At 38.7% G+C, this 22,934-nt stretch overlaps 1 protein-coding gene across 2 annotated transcripts in view; it reads right to left on the reverse strand.

The window, feature by feature from the left end:
* The window catches only part of USP24 (ubiquitin specific peptidase 24), a 60,874-nt gene that overhangs the window by 31,960 nt on the left and 5,980 nt on the right, over positions 1 to 22,934 (reverse strand). Inside the window, exons 2-20 of one of the 2 annotated variants that reach the window (XM_042030778.1) lie at positions 16,386 to 16,551; positions 15,365 to 15,432; positions 13,780 to 13,923; positions 13,147 to 13,269; positions 12,217 to 12,252; positions 11,571 to 11,636; positions 9,997 to 10,062; positions 9,113 to 9,187; positions 8,219 to 8,377; positions 7,032 to 7,146; positions 6,391 to 6,494; positions 5,139 to 5,246; positions 4,571 to 4,666; positions 4,308 to 4,469; positions 3,038 to 3,082; positions 2,358 to 2,465; positions 1,602 to 1,751; positions 824 to 955; positions 210 to 321 (exon numbers count right to left, since the gene is read on the reverse strand). In XM_042030778.1, the coding sequence (XP_041886712.1) occupies positions 210 to 321; positions 824 to 955; positions 1,602 to 1,751; positions 2,358 to 2,465; positions 3,038 to 3,082; positions 4,308 to 4,469; positions 4,571 to 4,666; positions 5,139 to 5,246; positions 6,391 to 6,494; positions 7,032 to 7,146; positions 8,219 to 8,377; positions 9,113 to 9,187; positions 9,997 to 10,062; positions 11,571 to 11,636; positions 12,217 to 12,252; positions 13,147 to 13,269; positions 13,780 to 13,923; positions 15,365 to 15,432; positions 16,386 to 16,551 (2,035 nt within the window). The remainder of the gene's footprint in view (positions 1 to 209; positions 322 to 823; positions 956 to 1,601; positions 1,752 to 2,357; positions 2,466 to 3,037; positions 3,083 to 4,307; positions 4,470 to 4,570; positions 4,667 to 5,138; positions 5,247 to 6,390; positions 6,495 to 7,031; positions 7,147 to 8,218; positions 8,378 to 9,112; positions 9,188 to 9,996; positions 10,063 to 11,570; positions 11,637 to 12,216; positions 12,253 to 13,146; positions 13,270 to 13,779; positions 13,924 to 15,364; positions 15,433 to 16,385; positions 16,552 to 22,934) is intronic. The other variant, XM_042030779.1, reaches the window with a different exon arrangement.

The following is a 22,934-nucleotide window of genomic DNA, read 5'->3' on the forward strand; positions in this document are numbered from 1 at the left end:
AGTTTCTTTGCTTTTTTAAAAAAATGAAGACACCAAATACAGGGGACAAACTTTTCCTTCTACAGCTAATAAAAACCAAAATGACAGAAAAAGACTCCATTATTATATTGATTTATAGAACTGGTTAGATGTTTGATTTGAAGGCTTTGGAACCAAATTTCTGCTATATATTTCAACCCCAAATCTGTTCACCAAAGCCACTTTCTTACCATTCATAGTAATTTCATATGATTCCAGTTTAAGAATTTTCTCTTTGAAGAGCTGTTGCTGTACATCACTCTCCAGATCATGCTGCCCTTTTGTAAACCACTCAAAGCACATCTGTGAACGAAAGGCAGATATATTTTTTACCCCACTGTCACATCAAATATTTTAGTTTTATACAGCAAACTATGTCAGACACCACAGTAACTCATACTGTAGAGGTTTCATCTACAGCAAGAGGTTCAAAATCTCATCTCCTGGTAACCTCACATGTTATAGAGATTGCATTGCAGCTTTAGGGTACTTCATAGTCACTTTCCACACAAATAATGCTGAATGTCTCTTGTGACTGCACCAACCTCCACATACCCCTTTTCAAACCAGCATCTCCAACTAATCTCCCAGCCAACATCCCTCTTCCAGTCAAATTTAATGTTAAAAGAGCATCCTGGCCATAAGTGAACCCCTCTGCTGCTCTAGCCTACACAAAGCATAAAATGCATGACAAGTTTGTGTTTGCTACTCATACTCCACATGTCTCAACAAACACACATGCTGCTCATGATCCATTAAAATTCCTTCTGCAACCACAGAAACCGACTTTTCAAGTTTTTCTTACCTCTCGATCCAACTCACAAACGTCTTGGCCAGTTACAAGGCATTCCCAGATCTCCCTGGCACGATTCCAGCCCAAATAAAGGGTGGCTTCTTGCAGAAAAAATGCCAAAAATTTTAGATGTGCCTCCAAATACTGAGAAAGAGGAAACAAAAACTCAAGCTTAAGACTTTTCTTTCTGAAACAAGAACTCTGAGCATTCATTTCTTTTTTTTTGCAAATTTAGTTGTCAAACAGTACACTTTAAAAAGCCTGGAAACAAAAACTGTTTGTGAGATTTATTTTTATTTTAAACATACTTTGTGGCTACCTTTCTAAAAACAAACAAACAAACAAATCCCCTTGGATTTGCTCTTACTTTGCTGGTGGGGATATTATTTGACACTAAGTCAAAAGTAGCATGGAAAAAATGATTATCAAAGCACTAGCAACAAACTGCTATTTGCGTGTGTGGCTTCTATGTGCTAATTAGCAAATCTGTTTCAGGTATTAAGAGCTTCACAACACATTCAAGGGATTCACCTCTACCAGGAACTGAAGCTGGTGAAGAAGCTGGAACAGGCTTGGAGACAACAGATCCTAGGATGGGGAGATCTAGCTCTCCACCAGGTAAAGACGTGGCTAAGGAACTGTCATGTTTGCACAGCTTTCCTCTGTATAATAACAAGGCTACAACAAGCCTTCCTAGATAAATATTAGAGCTATTTATAAATAAAAAACTAGAGTAATTATTCACCAGTGAATTTCAAAAATGAAACAACAAGGTAAAGAAATTTGGTACCTCCCGGTAAGTATATCGGCCATCCACCAGCGTTGCTCCAACCAGCCCTCCTGGGCCTGCCACAGATGCAGCCAAACGGTGACAGGATATCAAGCTTCCTGTCACCAACTTCACTATTTCAAAGTTCTTCTTTAAATCTTGAATAATGCTCTTGGCAATAAAATAAAAAAAGAGAAAAGATGTTTTTAAAATAACAGATAAACAGGGATGTGCATACAGCAGTCTGCTCTTCTACAGACATGCATCAGAAGGAGTCATGTTTCCCCCTCAGTCAGCTGTTCCCCTTCCAAGCACCCAACCCCCCTGATGTTTGTGTTTTCAGTATGTGCTGAAACACATGTTCTGCAGATTGCAAAGTCCCACACCTCCACACAGCCACTCTACAGCACACATGATTGCTGGTAGTTCAGTCTGTTTTCCAAGAGTCAATGTCAATTCAATTACAAAGCAGTTGGTCTAAACATTAGCCATTGTTCATTTCTTAACACAAACATGCCTGTTAATTATTCTACAAAAAGCTGAGAATAAAATAAGTTAGTCCTGACACAGCAAACAGATTTATATGTACACACACACACACACTCACAAAGGGACAGCACAGCACCTCTACTCCAACAGTTTATGCTACACCGCTAAACTACTTTTAGAATTGTTTATTAGCTAATTTATTTTTTTTTTTAATTCAAACTTCCATGTTTGGCAGAGCTACACAGACACAACAAAGGCTTCAAAAATCTTGTCAGCATATAGCCTTACCTTGTCTTGTTTTTGGTAAGTTTGCTTAATAAATGAACGCGTGATTTCATGGAGCTGACGCAAGGCTGGCACCACCCACACAAACTGAGGATTATTGTGCTGGGACGACTGGTAGCAGGAAAGGTAAAAACAATTACACATGTGGTACATGCTCAACAATAGATTAACTTTCCTCTCAGACTCCTGGAAGCCTAATGATATCTGATAATGCTGCTGTTCCAAAACAACAGCTATCACCTCTGCTGGCTTCAGTTACTTGCTCCTGCTCCCTTTTTGAACACACTCAAAGTGCCCTTCTTCACTTTCTACAAGAAGTCCCTTGATACAAACATTTGCCATTTTGCTATCCCTATTATCAAGCCCAAAAGTACCAGCTCCTTGCTAGAGAACATGCAAATTAAGTAGCCAAAAAGAACTCAATTGCACCAGGGAGAGATGATAACCACCACCTTCCTCAATTATGGGAGCTGAAGCAGGTCTAAAAGGGTAAAAAATGGCAAATCCAGTCAAATGATGTTACTTACTGCTAAAGCAAGAGCAACAGAAGAAAGAATCTCAACTACTACTGAGGCTTAAGAGACATGAAATTTCTGATTGGTGCTGTAAGCAGCCCCCGATAGGAAGCAAAGGATACTTAAGCTGCATTTTGAAAGAGATCCTACAAAGAATAACCCTCCTACCTCATTTTTAGAACTGCTCATCACTTTTCTGGGAGGCTTCATTTTCTGTAAAGTTTGACCACACAGACCAGTACTGAGGTTGCTTGTTCAGAGAAGTGATGTCTGGTTTAAATACTGACAACACCCAAATACCACCTACACACTCAGAGAGGTTGAAGGAACCTGCCCATAACAGACAGCTCTGCACTTGAAGACTCCCTCACAAATTTGAGAAAGCTGCCTTAACATTACATTCCCTCCCAGTTTATGTCTTTGTTTCCCTAATGAAGGGAAATAAGAACACCATGTATTTTAGAACTCTGCTGTATGCTTACCCCAATCCCTTCTAGATTACAATTACAGCTTTTGTTAGTGTTTCCCACTGCAGCACCTCTGTAAAAGCCCTTGCCAGAATATAATTAAAAGGAATGAGATTAGGAAAGCATAAGAGGAGATCCAAAAGATAAAAACTACAACTTTCACAGACATTGAGAACCCAAAATTTGAAATCCATATTCATGAACACACAGAGAAGTGTGATCAATATCAATAGCTGACATACTATGCCTCCTGAACATCTAAAATCCTCTACAGATGCTGCAACACAGACAAAACCTGATTTATCATGAAAGAAATGAACAAAAGAAGTAGAAGTCTTTTTCTTTATTTACAGCATACTTCAGGCTGAAAAAAAAAGAAGACAGGAGCATTCCTGCAGGCCTCAAGAAAAACTGCCTGCTATGTAACGGTGCAGGAGAGAATATATGCAGTCTTTTAAGCCATGCACATCTCTGCTGCTGCCAGGAAACAGTACAGGCAGCTTTGGGAATGGCTTCTTTATGCTACAGGAAAAGAGTTAAGTATTTTACTAAAATACAAAACGACTACGATTTAAATATCGATTTGCATTTTGAGACTTAACGGTCATGCCAGAACACATGCTTTACTCAAAAAAAAAAAAACTAATCTAGGCTTTCACATGAAAGGGACAGTTAAAATACTGACATACCTTTACAGTGGTTCCATTTGCAAATTCTAACCTTGGGCCCATCCTGGTAGTTTCCCATAAACTGATCACTCCTTGTGCTGAAAATTTGCTTAAAACAAAGGCAAGAGACTTACTATGAGTCTCATGATCAACAAAGTGGCTCACACAAAGCCTACCCCTCTCGTGGACTCCCCAAGGTAAGAACTTACAGATGGGACACACAATTTGTGCATCTTGCAAGAAAAGGGCAACATTGAGGCTAGATAAGATTTTATTTTGGAAAAGATAAAATAATGAACCAACCCTCTTAATATCCTCTATGCATTTGATGATGTAGCTCCTTTTGATTGCCTCTTTCACTGCATAAGCATCACTGAGGATTGTCAGGTGTTCCTCCAAGGCCTGCTGGATAAGACTACACGGTAACGTTGGAAGATGAGCCAGCTCCCAAAGTACCTCCAGAACCTGGAGGAAGAAGGGCAAGGATAGTCAGGACCTAGGGAGTACAGAGACTAGCAACTCTACATTTAATAAATCAAAAATCCAAAGGAAAACCATCCACTTGCCTTGCCAGTGGTTGTTTCCACTCGTGCTTCTCGGCCGATGCGTCCGATGAGGCTCAGCAGCTTCTGTCTCACTCGGTCACTCTCTGTCTCCCAGCTCTGGACAGCAAAGAAATAATGAATAAAGCACCTCTGTCAGGCTGCTACATCCCAAGTGTACACAAAAATATAATCCACTTTTGCTTTACTGCAGGAAAATCAAAACACAAACAAGTATGTTTCCACCACAGGTATTTCCTTATTTCTGTTGGTGGAAGTTACAGCACTAATTTGCTCAACTCTTTTTCAAATACTAGTAGGGATTAAATATAATAATAAAATCTCACTTCAAGTTCCTTAGGACTGGCTACCTAATGTACTTAAAATCCAAGTCAGTTAGAAATACAGTAGCAGATTAGACTTCTGGGTTAACATAAAAATGAGTAGCAAAAGTGTTATTTTTAATAGCAAATTTTACTTTTATATAGAAAATATAAATGTATTTAAGGCATTTGCCTTTCAGTAGGCTGGATGCACAAGTACATCTCATCACCTCTCTTCCTAAGGAATGTAAATTCATGTGAAAACTTACCTTTTGGATTAGAACAAATAAATGATTGAGCTGATCAGAGCTAAACTTCACAGCAGCTGCAGCAATAATGGTATGTATGTTCTCAATCACAGTGGAGGATTGTCCCGACTGAAAAGGAGGAGGAAAACACAAGAAGGTAGGTCTTTAACCCAAACCAGATAGGGAAAAACCTTCATGTAAGCATTACCTTACTATTCATACTAATGAGTGAGAATAGAAACTTTTGACATGTTAGAAACACAAGTTCAGAGTAAACTGTCTGTGCTCCTCATTTCCCTGGATGAGAAGTCTTTGGAAACAACTCTAAAGCAGGAAAGTACAAGTCTGCCATCACTACAGCAGCTTCAAGCTGCTGCAGTGGCAGCAATGCAAACATCACCTTTTCCATTGCTTGGTGAGGTTCACATGTGGGGTGTTGAATCTTTGGAACTCTCCCAGGCTTTACTCAAAAGTGAGCAATACAAAATCTCCTCCCACACGGATGGGAGCACCACGGTAACAACAGCCAGAGAGGGGGAGGAAGTATTGCTTTTTATTAAAGAATAAAAGCGAGGGAGCTAGAATCACATTTCAACTCTGCTAAGTGTTAAAAACTTGCTATTATGCCACACACACTGCAGAGCTGACAATGTTCAATGAGTTTAGTCTAAAATACCAACATTTGCACAGAGAAGAAAACCATTTCCTGCAGTGGAAGATTTGTTTCTGGCTAAAGTTTCCACATGTCATTTGCATAAACACTCAAACCACCTTCCCCACACAGTAATAAGCTGAATATCCTTAAAGTGAAGGCCAAAAGATGACTTGTCAGTCAATTTTATGGACATACAGGAAGGTAAATGGGAATTCCTACAGTTGGAGCCCACTCTCTTTAAAGTCACACTCTGACTTTAAATTCATACCTCCAGCCACAAACATTAATATCCTAGTTTGGTCTAGACAAACACTCCTGTCACCTGTTTCAAGCTGACAACCTCTTATGCCAAGTCAAATACTTTTGCAGTCCCTTAACACTTGTTGCTAAGAACTGAACTTCATCATAGGATTTAACAGATGTGATACAAGAAACTACCAGAACAATGGTAGTAAAGGAAGAAGGAGAAGGAAATCTTTGCATTAATTATACTGTTAAAATCTCAACACCTCCACATTGCAATAGAGATGTAGAGATTACTTTAAAAAAATCCCTTCATCAGAGTTGTTTGCTTTTGTAAGACAGTCTAAAAGCACCTGCCTAGTCTTGATTGCTTACCTGAATTCTCCAAATTTTAGTGAGCTCATCTAAGGATAATTTACTGCCCAGCAGCTCAATAATTCCCTTTATACGATCACAGTATTGTGCTTGGTCTATATTACCTGTGAAACAAAGAAAGGCAACTAAATGAATATATTTCATTTAAACAGTAAATAAACAGTATCAGATACACTAAATGAATTTAAAAGAACTAGTTTTTTTAAAAGAGAGAACAAAGCTGTCTTCATTTGGAAAGTCTGTAACAGTAAAGAAAGACAAGTCTAGCAGTACAAAGAAAAAGAACTTTTCCATGGCTTTTCCATTTTTATTTTGTTTTGCTTCATACATCTGATAGCACACCTACAGAATGTTACTACTTGGGGAGAAAAACACCTCTTTTCCCTCTTTTCTAGAGGCTAACAATATACAAACTGAGAGTAAAAAACCCCAGGTAGAGCAGAAGACATTTGCACAGATGTCAAGCAAAGGATTAGATGATAGTAACGGAATTTGCAGGATTTTACTTCATTTTGGAGACAACAAAAACCTTGAACTCTTTGGTTAATAGTGCTCATTAAAATGTACTGAAAGGGAGAGATGAGGTTTTTAAATTTAAGTCATTCAAAGCACGTGCCAAAAGGCTTTGTGAGAGTTCTTACCTTCCAGAGCAATGGACAGGACTGAATTCTCCACGAGCCAGTTCAGCAGTCGGTCTGTGTCTATGGCATTCTTCACTGACTTGGAGACAGTGCTGTCTTCTATTAATTTCGTTACCTAGAAATTGCAACATGTGAGATTTTAACAAAAAAATTCCTGCCTGCATCACACACACAACAAAATCCATTCAAAAAGGCTTATGATAAAGTGTGAATCCTGAAATATTCTGAGTACAGAAGGTGTTGGGAGATTTTTCGGGTCAGTTGTTTTTGGTGGGGTGTTGGTTTTCTTGTTTGTTTTTCTGTTTTGTTTTTCAATAAGCTGTTTAAAGGCAAACTCCTAACCAGAAACACCATGTCATCAGTCTCTGATGCAGCAGAATCTTATTCTCAGTCTGACACAGAAAAGCTGGCCTGTGCTGCCAGGTATTTTTCTACAGATATGCCAGAAGTAGGTTATCTCAGGCTTCTGCTTGTTACACTCAAATCAGTGTCCTATTTTTTATCCAGTACTGAACTGATACAGGCTCCTCACTCTAGGGAGAAAGAGCACATTTCTGCTAAAATCTTCAAAAGCTGCACTTTTATAAATTCACCACGGATACACAGAATTTATGATTAAGAACCAAACAGCAGTGAGGTTTAACATCTCAATTTTCTCATAAATAAAGGAAAAAAGCAGAAAGGATGGACTCAAACATTACAACAACTATACAGTGGCAACTATAATAAAAAATACAATTACATATTGCAATGACCTGATATGAGTGGACTAAGACATCAATATAGGTTTAAGTCCCATTTGGGTTTTTTTTCATTTCCTCTCAACAAAAGGAGAAAAAAGGGATATGCCACAGGATGCTCAGGATTATCCAGGAGTGAATAGTCAATGAATAGCATAGACCAGTGCTTATAAATCAATCTAAAATTGCACTTCTTAGATTCGTGCACTTCTCAAACTGTGTCTGATTGGGAGACCTTGCAGTGGCTACTAATTTTAACCACTCCTGTCATATTAACTTGGTTTGGTGTTAATTTTGAACTGAGCTTTTGCTAAGGCAACACAATTTGCAAGGAAATATTGCGCCATCTCTTTTTTCAGGCTGTGGTTTCAGTGGCTTATTAACAACCCATCCCACCCAAGCACAAGCTCTTGTGTGCACACAGAGACAGACAAAAAGCCAACCTACTTCTTTGAGGGAATTCATTTTTGCACTGAAGTGGGGGGATTTCAACATGCGCAGCAGAATGTCCAGCCGCAAGTCATCGACCGCCGTGACCAGGTCAGGTTGGAAGCGCATACACAGCAGTTTGATCCCAGACAAGAGCTCAGGGATACTCACCAGTCTCTGTTGGAAACAAAACAACAAGAAAGAGACAAATAGAGGCATTGGTATTTTTGCTATTCTGCTTCAGATGTCAGTGACTCACAAAGAGTAGGTTTAGTGACCAGACTGTTGAATCAAAACACAGCACCTGGTACATCTGAAAGTATTACTTGTACACTAGAAATTTTAAGGCAATAAAACCTTTGGTTAAAGCTGCAAGTTTGGTACAGTAAATTGCTCTCTTTTGGTTCAGCAACCTGTGAATACCTTCCTGTTCAAAATTAACAACTTAAATCTAAGTTAAAAGCCAACACAATTTAATAGAACTGAAGGCCAAATTCACGGTAATGCAGGAAGTAGCCACAAGTTACACAGACACTTTACCAACAACTACCAAATTCTCAAAAGCAAACAGCTAATGCAACAGTAATATGAATTTAACAGACTGCAAGACAGTAAATATCTTTGAGTCAGAGAAGTGAGCATTCAGCATGCTGCCCAAGGGGACCAACAAAACCAAAAAATTGATAGCAACAGCAGCAAAATATTTTTTAAAAAGGTCATAAATCAGATATTTACCGAAAAGCATATAGAATGGAATTGGGTAAATGCATTTTCATCTATGTCATTCAGTCAGAATTTAGAACAGGCTGCATTCTTGCCAGTGAAAAGAAAGCTATTGTTCTAGTTTACACTGACAGCATTTCCAAGACAGGCAGGAAGTTCTTCCTAAATATTTAATATGTAAAACATTACCTTGTCTTTCAAGTCCTTCTCTTCTACATTCTGTACATATTTAATCATTTTATGAATGACTGGATCCAGCATGGGCTAAAGAATGTGAGAAAAGGCATGACAATCATTTTAATGTTTCCTGAAATCAATAAAATTACTCGAAAGACATGACTGCAGCAAAAAGGAAATACTTAGCTGAAAGCTACCATTAACCTAGAGATAAAGCAAGACCTACAACAAAGATAAAACTATCCTGGTAGCTATGTCCAGGAAAAGAAAAAGCAATTAGATTAAGAACCCATTTCAGACCACTGTACTGCAGGTTTGCACAGAGACAGACCAACAGCCCTCTAAAAATGCAGTAGTTATTAGGTGCATGTGCCTCTCTGACTCCCCGGGGATTCTAAACTACATCCTCTTCAAATAAAATCTTTCAGTCACTTAAGTCAATAGTTTTTTTTGGTGGTGAGGGCAGGTATGAAGCCTGGAGTACATTTGCACATACAAAGAGATCCTGGTGAATTTTTTGCCTGTACCACAATTTTTGCAGTGTAAACTCTCATATCCATGTGCTTGATCTCAGCCAGGAAGTTAAACTAAAAGCAAAATCCATCCATCAGGCTGGATTCTTTTCCCACATGGTTTATACTGATGAAGCTTACTAGTGACAGTGGTAAAGCTTCTCATTGCTACAGATGTAGATACATGACTATAGATCATTGCTTGGAAAACGAGTCTGAACGTTGTCTGAGCCCCTTATTCAACACCTCAATATGCTCAAAATGGTTCTTGTACTTTCTGCAACGTGAGGTTTGAATGCTTTTCAAATTAGTCACCAGTTTCACACCAACACAGTTGGAAATGAATTTTCAGTCCTCTTATAAGTCATAACAAAGACATTTTACCTGTACTACAGAAGAGTTAAGATATTCTGCACAAACTCCAAATGGTTGAACTAATGCAGAGATTGCCTGAAAGAAAGACAGCAAGTATTTAGGTGCATATTTAAGAGATCTTTTCATGGTTAGTAACCTATAGCTTAAAAGGCAAATGAAGGTGAACAAGTATTATTTATCTCATCATACATTTCCAGTCATTTGCTACAACTGTTTTTGGTGTGCAAGTCCTTTACAACACATGGTTTAAGAAAGATTTACTCTATGGCACACAGTAGAGTATGTGCTATATATTATACATGGCATGCAGTATGTGTTATATATTTTTGTCTGAAATAAAAAATGCCTTCCCAGTTTTCACTAATCTTGGTCCTCTCATCACTCTGTTCAGTGTTCTCTGACAGATCCTGTTTCAGTCACAGAAATAAACAGACGGAAAGGAACATATCACATTTTGCTTGCTCTCTACAGCAATCAGAAGTGTGAATGCAAAATTTAAGGTTAAAGCCATATGGCAATTTTTTTTCCCAAAGCATTATGTGGGAGAAAGCTTTTGTAAATGTGTCATATACATGTCAAGATCTCTTCAAAGCATGATTTTAAAGTGGTATCTATCATCAAGAAATTAAATGTATAAAGGTATTTGTTTGCCAATAAATAACATCAAAATCAGTTTCTTTTCACATTGGATCAAGAATTGTGGAACTGAGTGTGCAGCAGTGCAATCCAAGGCCCAAATTAAGTGACATTGACCCAGATTTCCTTCCTAAGCAAGCAGTTATTAATCATTAAACAAAGTCAAGTCAAAGTTTCTGTTACAGGACTGGGATGTAAATCAAGTTTTTCCTTATTCTTCTGTCAAGCTCCCATATGAACCTATCTCTATATAGAGCAGAAAACATCAATATCCCAAGAAAAAAAGTTGAATTCTCTCCAAGTGGCATGTCACTGAAAGCAGACTGATTTTCTACTGGGGGACAAGCTTCCACATGACATCGTTTTCCTTTAGCCTCCTCATTCTCCAAAGCTTGAAAGAATTGGAAGTCTCCTGAATATAGGTTAGGAAGCTAAAACTAACCAAGTTAGACTTCATCACTAAAAATAGTTTAGCTCTGTTGAACCAGTCAGTTTTAAGACACAGCTCCTAAAAAGTTGTTTAGGATTAGACACTGTCTGTCTTCCTAAGGATTTTTTTCCTTAAACAGCAATTTCTGTAATAAATGACAGAAGTCAATTCACTTGCAGCTAAATGCAGCTATGGGTGCAGTAAACAGAAAACCAGGCACATACTGATGAACATACAATGAAACTACTTTGATTGATGTCTAACCAGAAGGCTGAATGCTAGCAGAAAGGTACACTAATTTCTCCTCTTTTCTGTGAAGTCTCAATTGCTTTTCAGTCAGGATTCTTATGTATAACCTCATTTGACCTCCAGCCTGACAGCACTTCTCCAGGGCTCTATGGGAGTGTTGCTCTGGTACCAAAGAAAAGGTAAAAAGCACTGCCAAAAGGGACTTTGCTGGTTGTCCACGAAGGGTGCAATGGAAAGGGAAAAGTCTCATGACACAAGATGGACTTACCCCAAGTTCAATATCTTCTGAATTGAGTTTGGACTGAATTGCTGAAAATCCACCCAACTCTGCAAACTGAAAGAAAATAATCAGCATTACATAGTGAACAACAGTATCTTATCTTTTAAATAAGAGATTATAGAAAATACTCCACTGACAGTTCCTGAGATGCCAACAAGTGTCCTTTACCATGGAACATCCCATCCAAAAGAAGCTTTATATTTTCATGGGAGTTCAGGGGTACACGGGGGAATGCAATGCAATTACACATGGCACCAGAGTTTAAACATCAAACTAGAAACTCTGTCTTGAGTAAAAATGGACATAGGGAGGAAACGCAGACCACATACAGCAACAGCTGACTGGACTGCCACTTTTTCTTGGGGGACCTTTGACTGCAGCCTCAGCTGGGCTCTCAAATTCCTCTAGTCATAGATACCACATTAGGGTAAAGGTGCCCAAGGGAGAAGGCAGCAACTCAACAAGCTGTATTTTACAAGGCAGGATTAAAATCTCAGACTATTTTTCTGTGGTTGTCAGAAAAGTGAGGAGTGAAAAAACAAGTCAGGGCAGGGTGGGGGATGGGAGAAGAAATTATCTCTGAAGACCAATGAATTCAAGTGACAAACAACAATTCTGGTTTACATTTACCTACCCTGTTTACCAGATCCACCAGCCACCCGTGAGGTTCCTTGAACAATAAGATCATGAACAAATTAGCAGCTGCAACATCAATGCTAAACATTTGTCTTCTGAAACAGACATTTGGACAGACACGTTCAGCCCATTAGCCCCCACCTCAAATGGATGTACTATTACACAAAAAAAACAATGCTTGTAACAGCTCCTTTACTAAGTGTAGCTGGAGCTCTGGTTGGTTCTCATGAGCATCATCCTGTTTTGGACTCTGCCTGACATCACTGCCCATGTGCTGTGGCAACAGATCACGCTGTGGCTGCTGACTCACACTCAACTGTATTTACAGCACTGTAGCAGTGTGGAACATTACTAAAGCACCTTTCCCAAAGCAGCAGATGTAGGATTTTCTTTCTGTGGCCACAAACTTGTTTCCTGAAGGAGAAATCAACTCCATTGATGCTGTTTTGGACCCACTCATGTGGAACAACTGTGACAAGACAGTGTAAACCTCAAAAACTGCCTCCTTGCCAGTGTGTCTGAGTTGAAGATATTTTATCCTTGGCTGTCAGAAAAGCACAAATTCTCTGCTAGAATTGAACACTTGGAGTTATCCTGGTCATTTCGCACTCAACAACCAAACAGATGTCAGTCCTTAGAAATACAGATCTACCCGTTGTGTGCTTCATGTCTAAAGCAACACACAGATTGTTGTGCTACTTTAGACATGAAAGTACATCCACTTCTAAATGTAGCTTTTAACAGGGCATCAGAACAATTTGAGAGCACAAATTAATGTCTACAGATCAACACATACTCAACATCTATTTTCTAAAATTCTTGGTGACATATTTAAATTTCGTGTGATAAATACCTACTAACCAAACAATCTTATCTGAAACAAAGACATCCACCCTAAAATAAGATTTTAGGGCATGGCCATGCTTACCTTCTGAAAAGTGGATATGGGTGAGACAGCATGCATGTTCCCTTCCCCAAAGACTTCTGCCCAGTTTCTCTGGCACACCTTCATTCGATTCTTGAAATGATATTCATTGTCGGGATTAAACGCCTTGAAAAAAAAGCCCATGGCAATGAACAGGTGGCTTATGCCAGTTTCAAAACTTATCTTGATAACATTTGACTGTTTCAGTTGAGCATTCTCCTGGCTGACAGTTAAAGATCTAGCAAAAAAATAAAGTTGAACACAAGCTCCCTGCTCCTGCCTCTCACTTCTCACCATATAAAGCATTTTGAAGCTTCCATTCTGTATGGACAATATCCAATAACCACATGAGCCAGAGGTCCATAAAACAGAGAACTGAACTCAAAGTATCAGTTCTAAAACATAAATAGCAAAGTGACAAAAACGTGGTTTTTTTAAAAACTGCTAGTTTTCAGAAGTTCTGAACAGCACCCACCCCTCTGAATTCCATACTGGATGTTAAGTATCTGCAGCAAGCAATGGCTGCAGTTTTTAAGACAATGACTTACAACTTACACAGTTGGAAAAAGCATCAGCTGCATAAACACAAAACGCCAAATGCCCAGGTATTAGAAACTGCATCAGAGAGTCAAATACCATTGTAAGCACACCAAGCAGGCCCACGGGAATGGGATCTTGTTTTACTCTTTCTGCAACCAGGTCCACCAGCAGCATGAGCATGTTGTAGATTCCTTCATGGATTTCGGTTCCCCACTTGTGAACAGCACTGGATGTCAACAGCTAACAAGGAAAAAAAAAAAAGTAATTTTTTTTACAAGTTTGAGCACAATCACAAACCAGGAGAAATTTATCAGCTCCTGAGACTGTTTTCAGAGCAAATGTTTCCTTGGAAGGCACTCATGACTGTCTGGTGTGTTTTTCAGATGTTCTTTCTGCACTAATGGCTTAAGAGTTAATTCAATTCGTAATTTTGCAGAACACCTTAAATCACAGTTTATGACAGAAAATAAAATCTATCAAACTGTTTTCCATTTGCATGCACTAGTAGAGACCGTAACCTTTGCAAAGAACAACTAATATGAAATGAATCTGTTTGCAGATTGAACACACAACTATTAAATCTTGAAACAGGCAGCCACAGAGCTGCACTGATTCAGCTAAGGTAACCATTTACCAATTCACACTTCCTGAGCATCTTCTATTGGAAAACAAAGCACATGTACCAGGAGAGAGAGTTATTTAGTGCTGCTTCCACCTACTGAAACATGTTCTTTAAATCTGGTTTCATGGTTGTTTATAAAGGACACTTGGCTGCCATCTGCAAACTTCATTTAATTTCTGCTGTATTTGAACAGAAGCAGATAAAAAAACTTAATAGTTTAAATACAATTACTTTTTGTACCACTAATCGAGTTTCTTGCAAATATTTCAGCAAATTGTAATTCAGCACATCCTGAACTTAGATTTCTACAGATTATCCTTCTGGAGGAACAATCTACATTGCTTATTTCTTATGCAAACAATACCAAGTGATATAAAACTATTGCATGTAAGATTAGTACTCTGATAACTAAATGAAAAAATATTTTTTCCCTTGAATTTCTACCTTCCTTAAATATAATCATATTCTCAGTATTTTAACACTAGGACAGAGTAACTTTTTAAAGGGTATGTATGTGTTCTTATACATATGGTCTAAAAACTGGGCAGGAAATTTAGGCAGCACCTGAAGTGGATGGAATAGTGGGAAGCCAATTATTTTGGGAAGCTCTAGAGAGAAAATTCACAACAGCCCAGAGAAACACAGGGCATTAAAAACTGAGGTGAAAGATAAAATTCTAAATGGACTGTGAAAAGAATTTAGCAACCCTCTGAAGAAATAAGAGAAAGAACAGTTAATGGAAACCTGATCATGAACTTGCCACTAATGGCCATATCCAAGGGTCTCTAAACCTCTCTTTGGGCTCTGGTAATTACTACAGGGCTCTTCATTGAAAGGGAAAGAAAAAAAAGAAAATTACTTATGTGCTAAAGTTGGCCAGTTACAGAACTGGGACCTTGTATGATTTAAATCTCTACGATTTTAACCTAGGAAAGTAATTTGAGTGTGATTTTAATCCAAGAACCCACTTAGTAGCTGCCTGAAGTCGGGATTACAAAACACTTTTTCTACCATGAACAATGCAAAGAAACACTGAACTGGCCTACTGTGCCTACTTACCTTTTTAAATGCTTCAGGCATGCATCTGTCCATAAACCTCTTGCAATTCTCATCGGAATCAGAAAGACCTTTACAGAAAGGAGAGTGCTTTTGAACAGTACTTTAAAAAAATTACTTTTTAAGATGACCTCAGGGACCTGGTTGCAAGTTTTTGGGAACACCAATCCAAACCAGCAGTCATAAAAGTGCTACTGTTCATTCATAACTAGCATGCTTTTCAAGCCACAAAAAGCATGGGTCGAGAGAACCTGACTTTCAGAACTAAGAATTCACTTCCCAACACCTTTTACAACTTCTTCAAGCATTATTAGAACCATAAGTAACCTGTAAACTTCAGAGTTTACAATTCATACATTACTGATACTTCACAGCCTCCTTCCAAAACCAAATGAAAGCACAGCCTTTTAACATGGATTGGAAACAAAGAAGCAAACCAGAACCACTTAACTTCTATTCTTCCAAGAGACTACAACATTTCTTTAGTCTGCCATCAGGCGTGACTGAAAAACTATCTTGTACTCTCATTATACATCAGTTGTTGGGTGTGGTGCCTCCGTAACACTCTTAACCCCATCCAAAGTACAGAATACAGAAGAGCCAAATTCAGATCTAATGCAATGTAAGCATTTCACCAGGGAAAAACAACCACTTATACAAGCATGGTACAGCAGGGATTGAGATGACAGCTTGTTTTTATGAATGGAAAATAACCAGCACAAGGAAAAAAAAGAGTCAGTAATTTAGCTCTGAAAAGATGTAATTCCCTGAATCATTAGAACATAAAGAAACATGTGTGCCACTTTTTGAAAAAAAACTTAAGCAAACAAATTACTTTAGAGAGAAAGAAAAGGGATCAATGTTGCTTTTACAGTTCACTGTTAACCACTTTCCCAGAGATGTGATTGTTGAGCAGGGTGCAAGTATACAGCAGCAAGATTAAAGCAAAAGACACAACTGCCCAACATTCTGTCTGTGACACCCTCTGAACAGATAATCTGTGTATTTGTGAAAGGGAACTTACCCAGTCTTGCCAGGTAGGTGGATGCAATTAGGCACTTGCCTAGAGACTCCTCCCGCTTGTAGGGTATGGACCAGTGATCTGTCAAAACTCTGCTCTCCAGTTCATACAAGTTGGTTGTTGGAAACTCAATCCCTTCACCAGAGCAATTCCCATTTTCATCATTTTTCTGTGGGCGAAAAAAAAAAAGTTCAAGTGACACAGTTTCCTAGGCACATTAAAGGGTTTAGAAAAGGCAGCTGTGCTTGTAACAAGCATGTCAAATTCTCAACCCTGAGGCTGCTCGTGTTTTTCAAAGTAGAATTTAATATTTCAATTTGAATTGAAGGGATTACATACCTTGATGTATTTCGTGTAGGTGATAACTACTATGTTTACATAACTAATTGATAACTAATTGCCTATTTAAGAGGCAAATCTGGTTCCATAGGATATCAGATCCTAGAGCCAGGTGATAAGTACTTCCAGCCCTTGTGAGACTGTAGAGTACAAATTTTGATCTCCATAGATCTGTGTATTAATCTTCTGTTTAACAACTCATGCAGAATATGGGAATAGTTTACTCTAAGGGAAGTCCATTTCATCCCACCACATTAGAAATACAGGATACTGTTTCAGTACATCAGGATTTTCTTTTACTAACTAGTAATCCAAAGAAAAATCTACATCAAATATGGCTGTCCAACAAGGTAATATAATTGTCCTTCTCCTGAAGTCATAATGACTGCAGCTAAGCTTTACAGGTTTCCTGCTAATGCCACTGAAGAGCAGCTATTTCTGTGTATAGGACACAGAATTACCCCCTGCTCTCCACTGAGTGCCATATGAGGTAACTGCCTCAGCAGCACCAGAGAAAGAGTAGACAAGTTACTAATTTATTTTCTTTTGTTTATTTTTTAACCTCCCATAGATGCCAGCTACCCAATGTGTCAAAGAGTTCACATGGACTACCTTTCCCTGCCTCCACAACAGCAGGCAAAGCCAGCAGGAGAAAGGACAGAATGTCTGGATCAGGCCTGGCAGCGAGCAGGAGCCACTACTGGAGACAGTGGAAAACAAGAGCAGTGATGGTAACAAGATCCCACTGAGAGAGAAGCCAGGGACAAGGAGGGAAGGCAGGAAACATATTTGAAAGTAAAAAACAGACAGTGTCAGGAAAGTGAATGGAAAAACAAGAAAGGAATAAACCAAAAGAAGAACTGAACTCTGGAGGAGATGGTATACAAAGAACAGAATCAATGTATGCACACAAGTGTGCTTCCAGCTCTCTCACGGCATTTGCTACTTGTAGGATTAGACTTGTTTTAAAAAAAGTAAATGTGTCATTCACTTTCATAATGGTTCAAAGATATTAAGCCAAGGGAACAGCAATCGTATAGAGCCTAACCTTTAAAGTTCATGGACAACATGCGGGCTGGACTTACTAACAGGTTCTGAGAGCAGCAGTACAATCTATAGGAACGGAACACAGAACAGTGCTTAAAAAAAACCACACATCAGTGTTTGGGAAATAAAGTGCCACCTTTTCCAACTCCCTACTACACATTTAGTTCTCAGCTTGTCTTTATGGGAAGTTGTACTTCTGAAACTGTCATCACCCGATCCAGCGCTGTGCATGGAAGCCTAATGTAATTCCCACCTAGCAAATCATGCCCTGTTTAAATACTTCAGGTTTTGGAGAAGAGATATTTGAAGGTCTAAATGAAAAGACACTGAAATTATTTAGAAGCATTTTTTAGGAATTAAACTGTTAATTATACAGCTTCTGTAAAGAACATCCATGCAGAACGCAAAACCATTTCCTACAGAAAACAATGTGCAGTTATAAAGAAAGTGTCCTCACAGTAACAGAACAGGAACAAACTTTTAGTACAAAAAAGGCAGACTGAGTAAAATATAAACACCCAATTGCTGGGTGTTCAATGACTACAGTTCAGCCTCGAATTGTAGCCAAGGAAAGCAACATTTCAACAAATGTGTCAGATACAGAGCTACAGTTGCTTCATTCCCCGGAGGAAAGTGTCCACACCAAATAAAAGCAGCGATAGCAATTGGTATCTTAAGAGATGCAGAACAGCAATGCAGACCTTCAGCTGTAGCTGAAAAACTCCACTTGTTGTTCTGCTTTCCCATCTGCATCCAAGCCATGCTGCTCTTTAGTTACCTGTTTCCGTGCAAGTGATTGCCAGGGTCCATGACACAGAAATTCATATGGAAAGTGAAATAATACATGTTCTTCACTGTACATTCAGCTTCCATTGTCATAAATTATGCTTAGAACACATCTGGACTATTGCTACCAACAGTGCAGTGACAAGATGGTTTTCCACAAAAAAAATGAGTGTGGTATTTGGAATATTGCCCTAGTAATGAGAACTACTTGCATTGAAGGAGCATGCTCTTGGCACATTCCAGGAATTAAGAAGCAATGAGGCTTCTTGCTTGACAGTGCTCTGCTACTAAAACCATGTGCAGAAAGCATCAAGTTCATTTATTAATTTTAGAACACATCACATCCACATAGCTTCACAGCTACTGTGAAACCTGTGACAGTCTCAAATACACACCCAGGCAGTTTAAAACCCAAATTCCCCTTCAAACCACTAATAAATTTAACACTCTGCATTTCTGGGAGATTACAGCTACGTTCACATTATCTTAGTGCAGACTGAGTCGTGTTTCTTACAACAAATCTACTACAAGAAACAGTCTCTTTAAAGACTTACTGCTCCTCTTTCACAATTAGTGTCCTTCTGCACATGAAAAACCCCAAATTGTTCACCACACATTTTTTAATCAATTTGGGCACTGCTCTTTAAAGTGTGGGGTTTATTACCAGCAGCTGCTACAGCAAGGTGAAATGTCAGCTCAGTTCTTGCATAATCTTATGTTGGCTGGTGATCTGCACACAGATCTCACTCCAACACAGCCTGGAGAATTCACCTGCTCTGCTGACATTCACAAATGCAACACAGCCCTGAACACGTATCCACAATTAATGCCCTGTAACTGAGGAGCTCAGGAACTGTCACTGCAAACTCTACAGACAAAGGTCCATGGAGGAAATAAAAGCTTTAAAAGAAAAATTACTGTACATGTGAAAGTAAATAGGATACAAGGCCACATCAGCCTCCCAAAAGGTGAATTTCTGAATCCTGTCTTTGGGGAATTACATGGGGTTTGTTTGCTTGTTTATATATGTAAATTGTTTATAAATGAAGATACTAAAAGAACTATCTCCCTCCCCTCAGATAGGTGACTTCAGAATGGTGTCTGCTAGTTGAGGATGACCTGTCTCAGGACTCTGCAATTCTGGCTGGACAGACTTAACACTGGACTGGCCTCCGACATGATAAGGATTTATAGGGATGTTCTTCTATAGAATAGTAAAAAGGAAAAAAAACCCCAACCCCATTCCTGGTCACTAATGGGTCATCCAAAGATAAACTGTCTAAAAGGCTGTAAGAATCACTCTTTTCTGCAGTAGGAAGTCATGATGCACATCACAAATCTGTGACTATTCCTGCAGCTGAAATACTGAGACCAGAAAACCTTTAACATAGTTTTCCATGCCTTCTGATATATCTCTTATTGCACAAAAGCCCTGAAAATCCCCTCATTCTAACAGTCTTGACTCTTCTGGCTTATTTTCAAGGTGTGAAAATGCTGTTATGGCTAAACATACACACACAGGCTCCCAGGAGAAATATCCTCACAGGAACAGGCTCAAGCACTGATTTAAGCTTCCCTCTCTGGGGACCTGGCACTTCCCAGAGTTGCTTGCAAGGCTTAATAAACAAAAATTGTTCAACATCTGATCAATAAAGCATTGCTTAAATCTGTAGCATAAAACCTTCTATTGAAGAGTAACACAGAACAAAGGTTAGCACAAAAAGTAAAATATGAATTAACTTTAATTGCCAAAAGGTCACAGTTTAAAGCTTCAGAACTCATTCATGCAGTATCCAGCTAATTAACTCATCAAACACTGCTTAACTGAAGCCACTGACACTTCCCATACCAGTCACTTTACATAAAATAACAAGGAGTTTAAGACTTGTTTTAATTCTAATTGGCAGCCTTAGTAATGAAATTACAGTCAAATTATGATTTTAATTAGTTAATTTGATTTTGATAGGAGGCTACCAACAGAATCTATTATCACCACAGCTAAGTCACATTATGTGCTCTTGAATCTAGTATAACTTAGGAAACAAACCCCCAAAGTCACGTTTCTTTCAACAAGCAACAGGATCAGACCAAGACACCAGCAGACCAAGCAGTTACCTCCACCTCATGCCTCTCTAATAAGTGACTTTCACAAAATAACCATCATTTTATCGCCAAGAAAACAGATTTTTGATGTTTCATTGCACTGTTAAAAAGAACAACCACAAAACCTTGTTACTATGTACCAACAAACAGGACAAAGTTTAACTGCTCTGAAAAGCAGTAATGGAAAAAAAAATGCATAAAGCCAGAACTAGCAGACAAAAATTTTAGGTCCACCTTTCAGTTTTTAATCACAGACATAGTCAACATAAAGAAATCAATTTCCCAATGCTTCAGCTTCCCCAGCTGCAAAGTGTCAGCAGGGATGCTCCCCTCTGCCACAGCACTGATGCATCACACACAAGTGTTTGCAGAGCACTGCAATGCTCAGGTGGAGGCAAGGTGAGAGAAATACATCAAATACCCGTAAAAATAGAGCGTTTCTCTGCTCTGATGTACTGTGCCCATCAATTTGTGGGAGAAGCTATGAATCCTGAAGTCATGACCTGACAGTCCCTCCATCTGCCAGACTATTGATTAAAGCAGCTTTTACTTTCACGTCTGGATGTCAAACCTTTTCTTCTTTTAATTAACTCCTAAAAGGGGGATATTCTGTTACCCAGAACTGAAAAAGACAGGTAACAATTCAAAGCCTTTCAAACAACTCAAAGCTACCACCTTGCACTTACACATGAACACGAAGAACAAGGTATTGACTGTTTAAAAAAAATGTCACATTTTCATACCTATAACCTACTTTCTATTTATAAACTGGTAATCCAAAAGGTTAAAGAACTTTCAACTCTTGTTAAGTGGTAGATGTGGGAACAAAATTGGAGTATTTCCTAGCTGCCTGTTCCTGCACTCAGATCAAACCCATTGGACCCACATTGCTAAGAGCAAGCTTGGTATCCTCTTGTGAATGTCAGTATCAATAAGACTCAAAAAATGGTGTCATGTAGGGAATTTCCACATTATGTTTCTTATCTGGCAATAAGAAAACCCACTGTGATTTCCTGAATGTTTTACTGACAAACAGGCATTTACTTGCAAAGTATTGTCACAGTTTTTAAGTCCTAAAGAGATACAGCATCTCACCCCTGAATTTTCATCCAAAGAAACATCTGGATGCAAAAATTTTAAATGCAGCAACAGATAGGAATGTTTTTTGTTATTTATGTTCTGCTAAGAGAACATAAGCTTGTTGGTGGGATACACAGATGTTTTGTTTTGTTCTTTTCTCATAGAAATGAAGCTCTTCAAATTTTTACTATGGACTACTTCACACAAACAAATCCAGTCTTGTCATGAGAAAAAAATGCTAGCATTTTGTCATGCTAATATAAAAGAATGATACCAGTCTACTACTAACTCCTTTACAGACTCCACCTAACTGAAGTTGATCTGGACTCTCACCCTATCACAGAGATGCCCTAAGAAAAACCCAATTTATTTAGTGAACTTTCTCACAGGAAGTTTTAGACACTGACCTTAAGTGAGAGTAGCACAAGGACACCATCAAGGATGCATGTTTAGACTAAACCCTTAGTAGCTGTAAAGGATTATAACAAACTATAACCACAAAAACCCTATGGCTCCACCTTTCCTCTGCTCCCCACCCCTCACAACCAAGAAATGTGTAAGACTGCTAATAAGAACACAACAGGAATTCGAAAAATAAATTCAGCAAAGCTGGAAATTAACTCAGAGTTTCTGAAAACATGGGTTGTACTCTTTCCCTGATTTCCAGGGTGATGGTGTGATGTTACCAGGCAATACTCCCTGATGTACTTGCCTACTTGTTCAGAGATAAACATAGTCCTGAGCGTCACAGCAAAACAAAACAACCGAGGCTCTGTAAAAATAGCACTTGAATTAAAACCACTGTTTAACTTTGAAAATACAAGGAGCCTCTCTGCCCTTTTATACTGCTATTACCACAGTATTCAGTGAAATCTGAGGCAGATTCACTACAACCACTTTTGGCAACGTATTTTGAAGTCTGATAAGTTGTAGGCGAGGAAGAAGTCATGGAAAGCACTGTTAGGAATGCCATTCATAAGGAACCAAGGAAAACACTTATCTTCCATGTTTTTTCACTATTGTCTGCAGATATATTTAAAAACTTACTCCATTAGTGTAACTACAAACAGCCAGACTCGGAGTCTACACCGTTATTCCTCCCAGCCCTTGAGTTTTCATAAGCACAAAACCTCATGCTTGTTCCCAAATAACTCAGAATAACTTGGTGTGGTATCAGATAAACACTGTGCTTTAAAA

This window comes from Corvus kubaryi, unplaced genomic scaffold (genome assembly GCF_017639235.1).
Source record: "Corvus kubaryi isolate FWS band 111438036 unplaced genomic scaffold, C.kubaryi_AGA036_p1.0 37334, whole genome shotgun sequence".
NCBI lineage: Eukaryota > Metazoa > Chordata > Aves > Passeriformes > Corvidae > Corvus > Corvus kubaryi.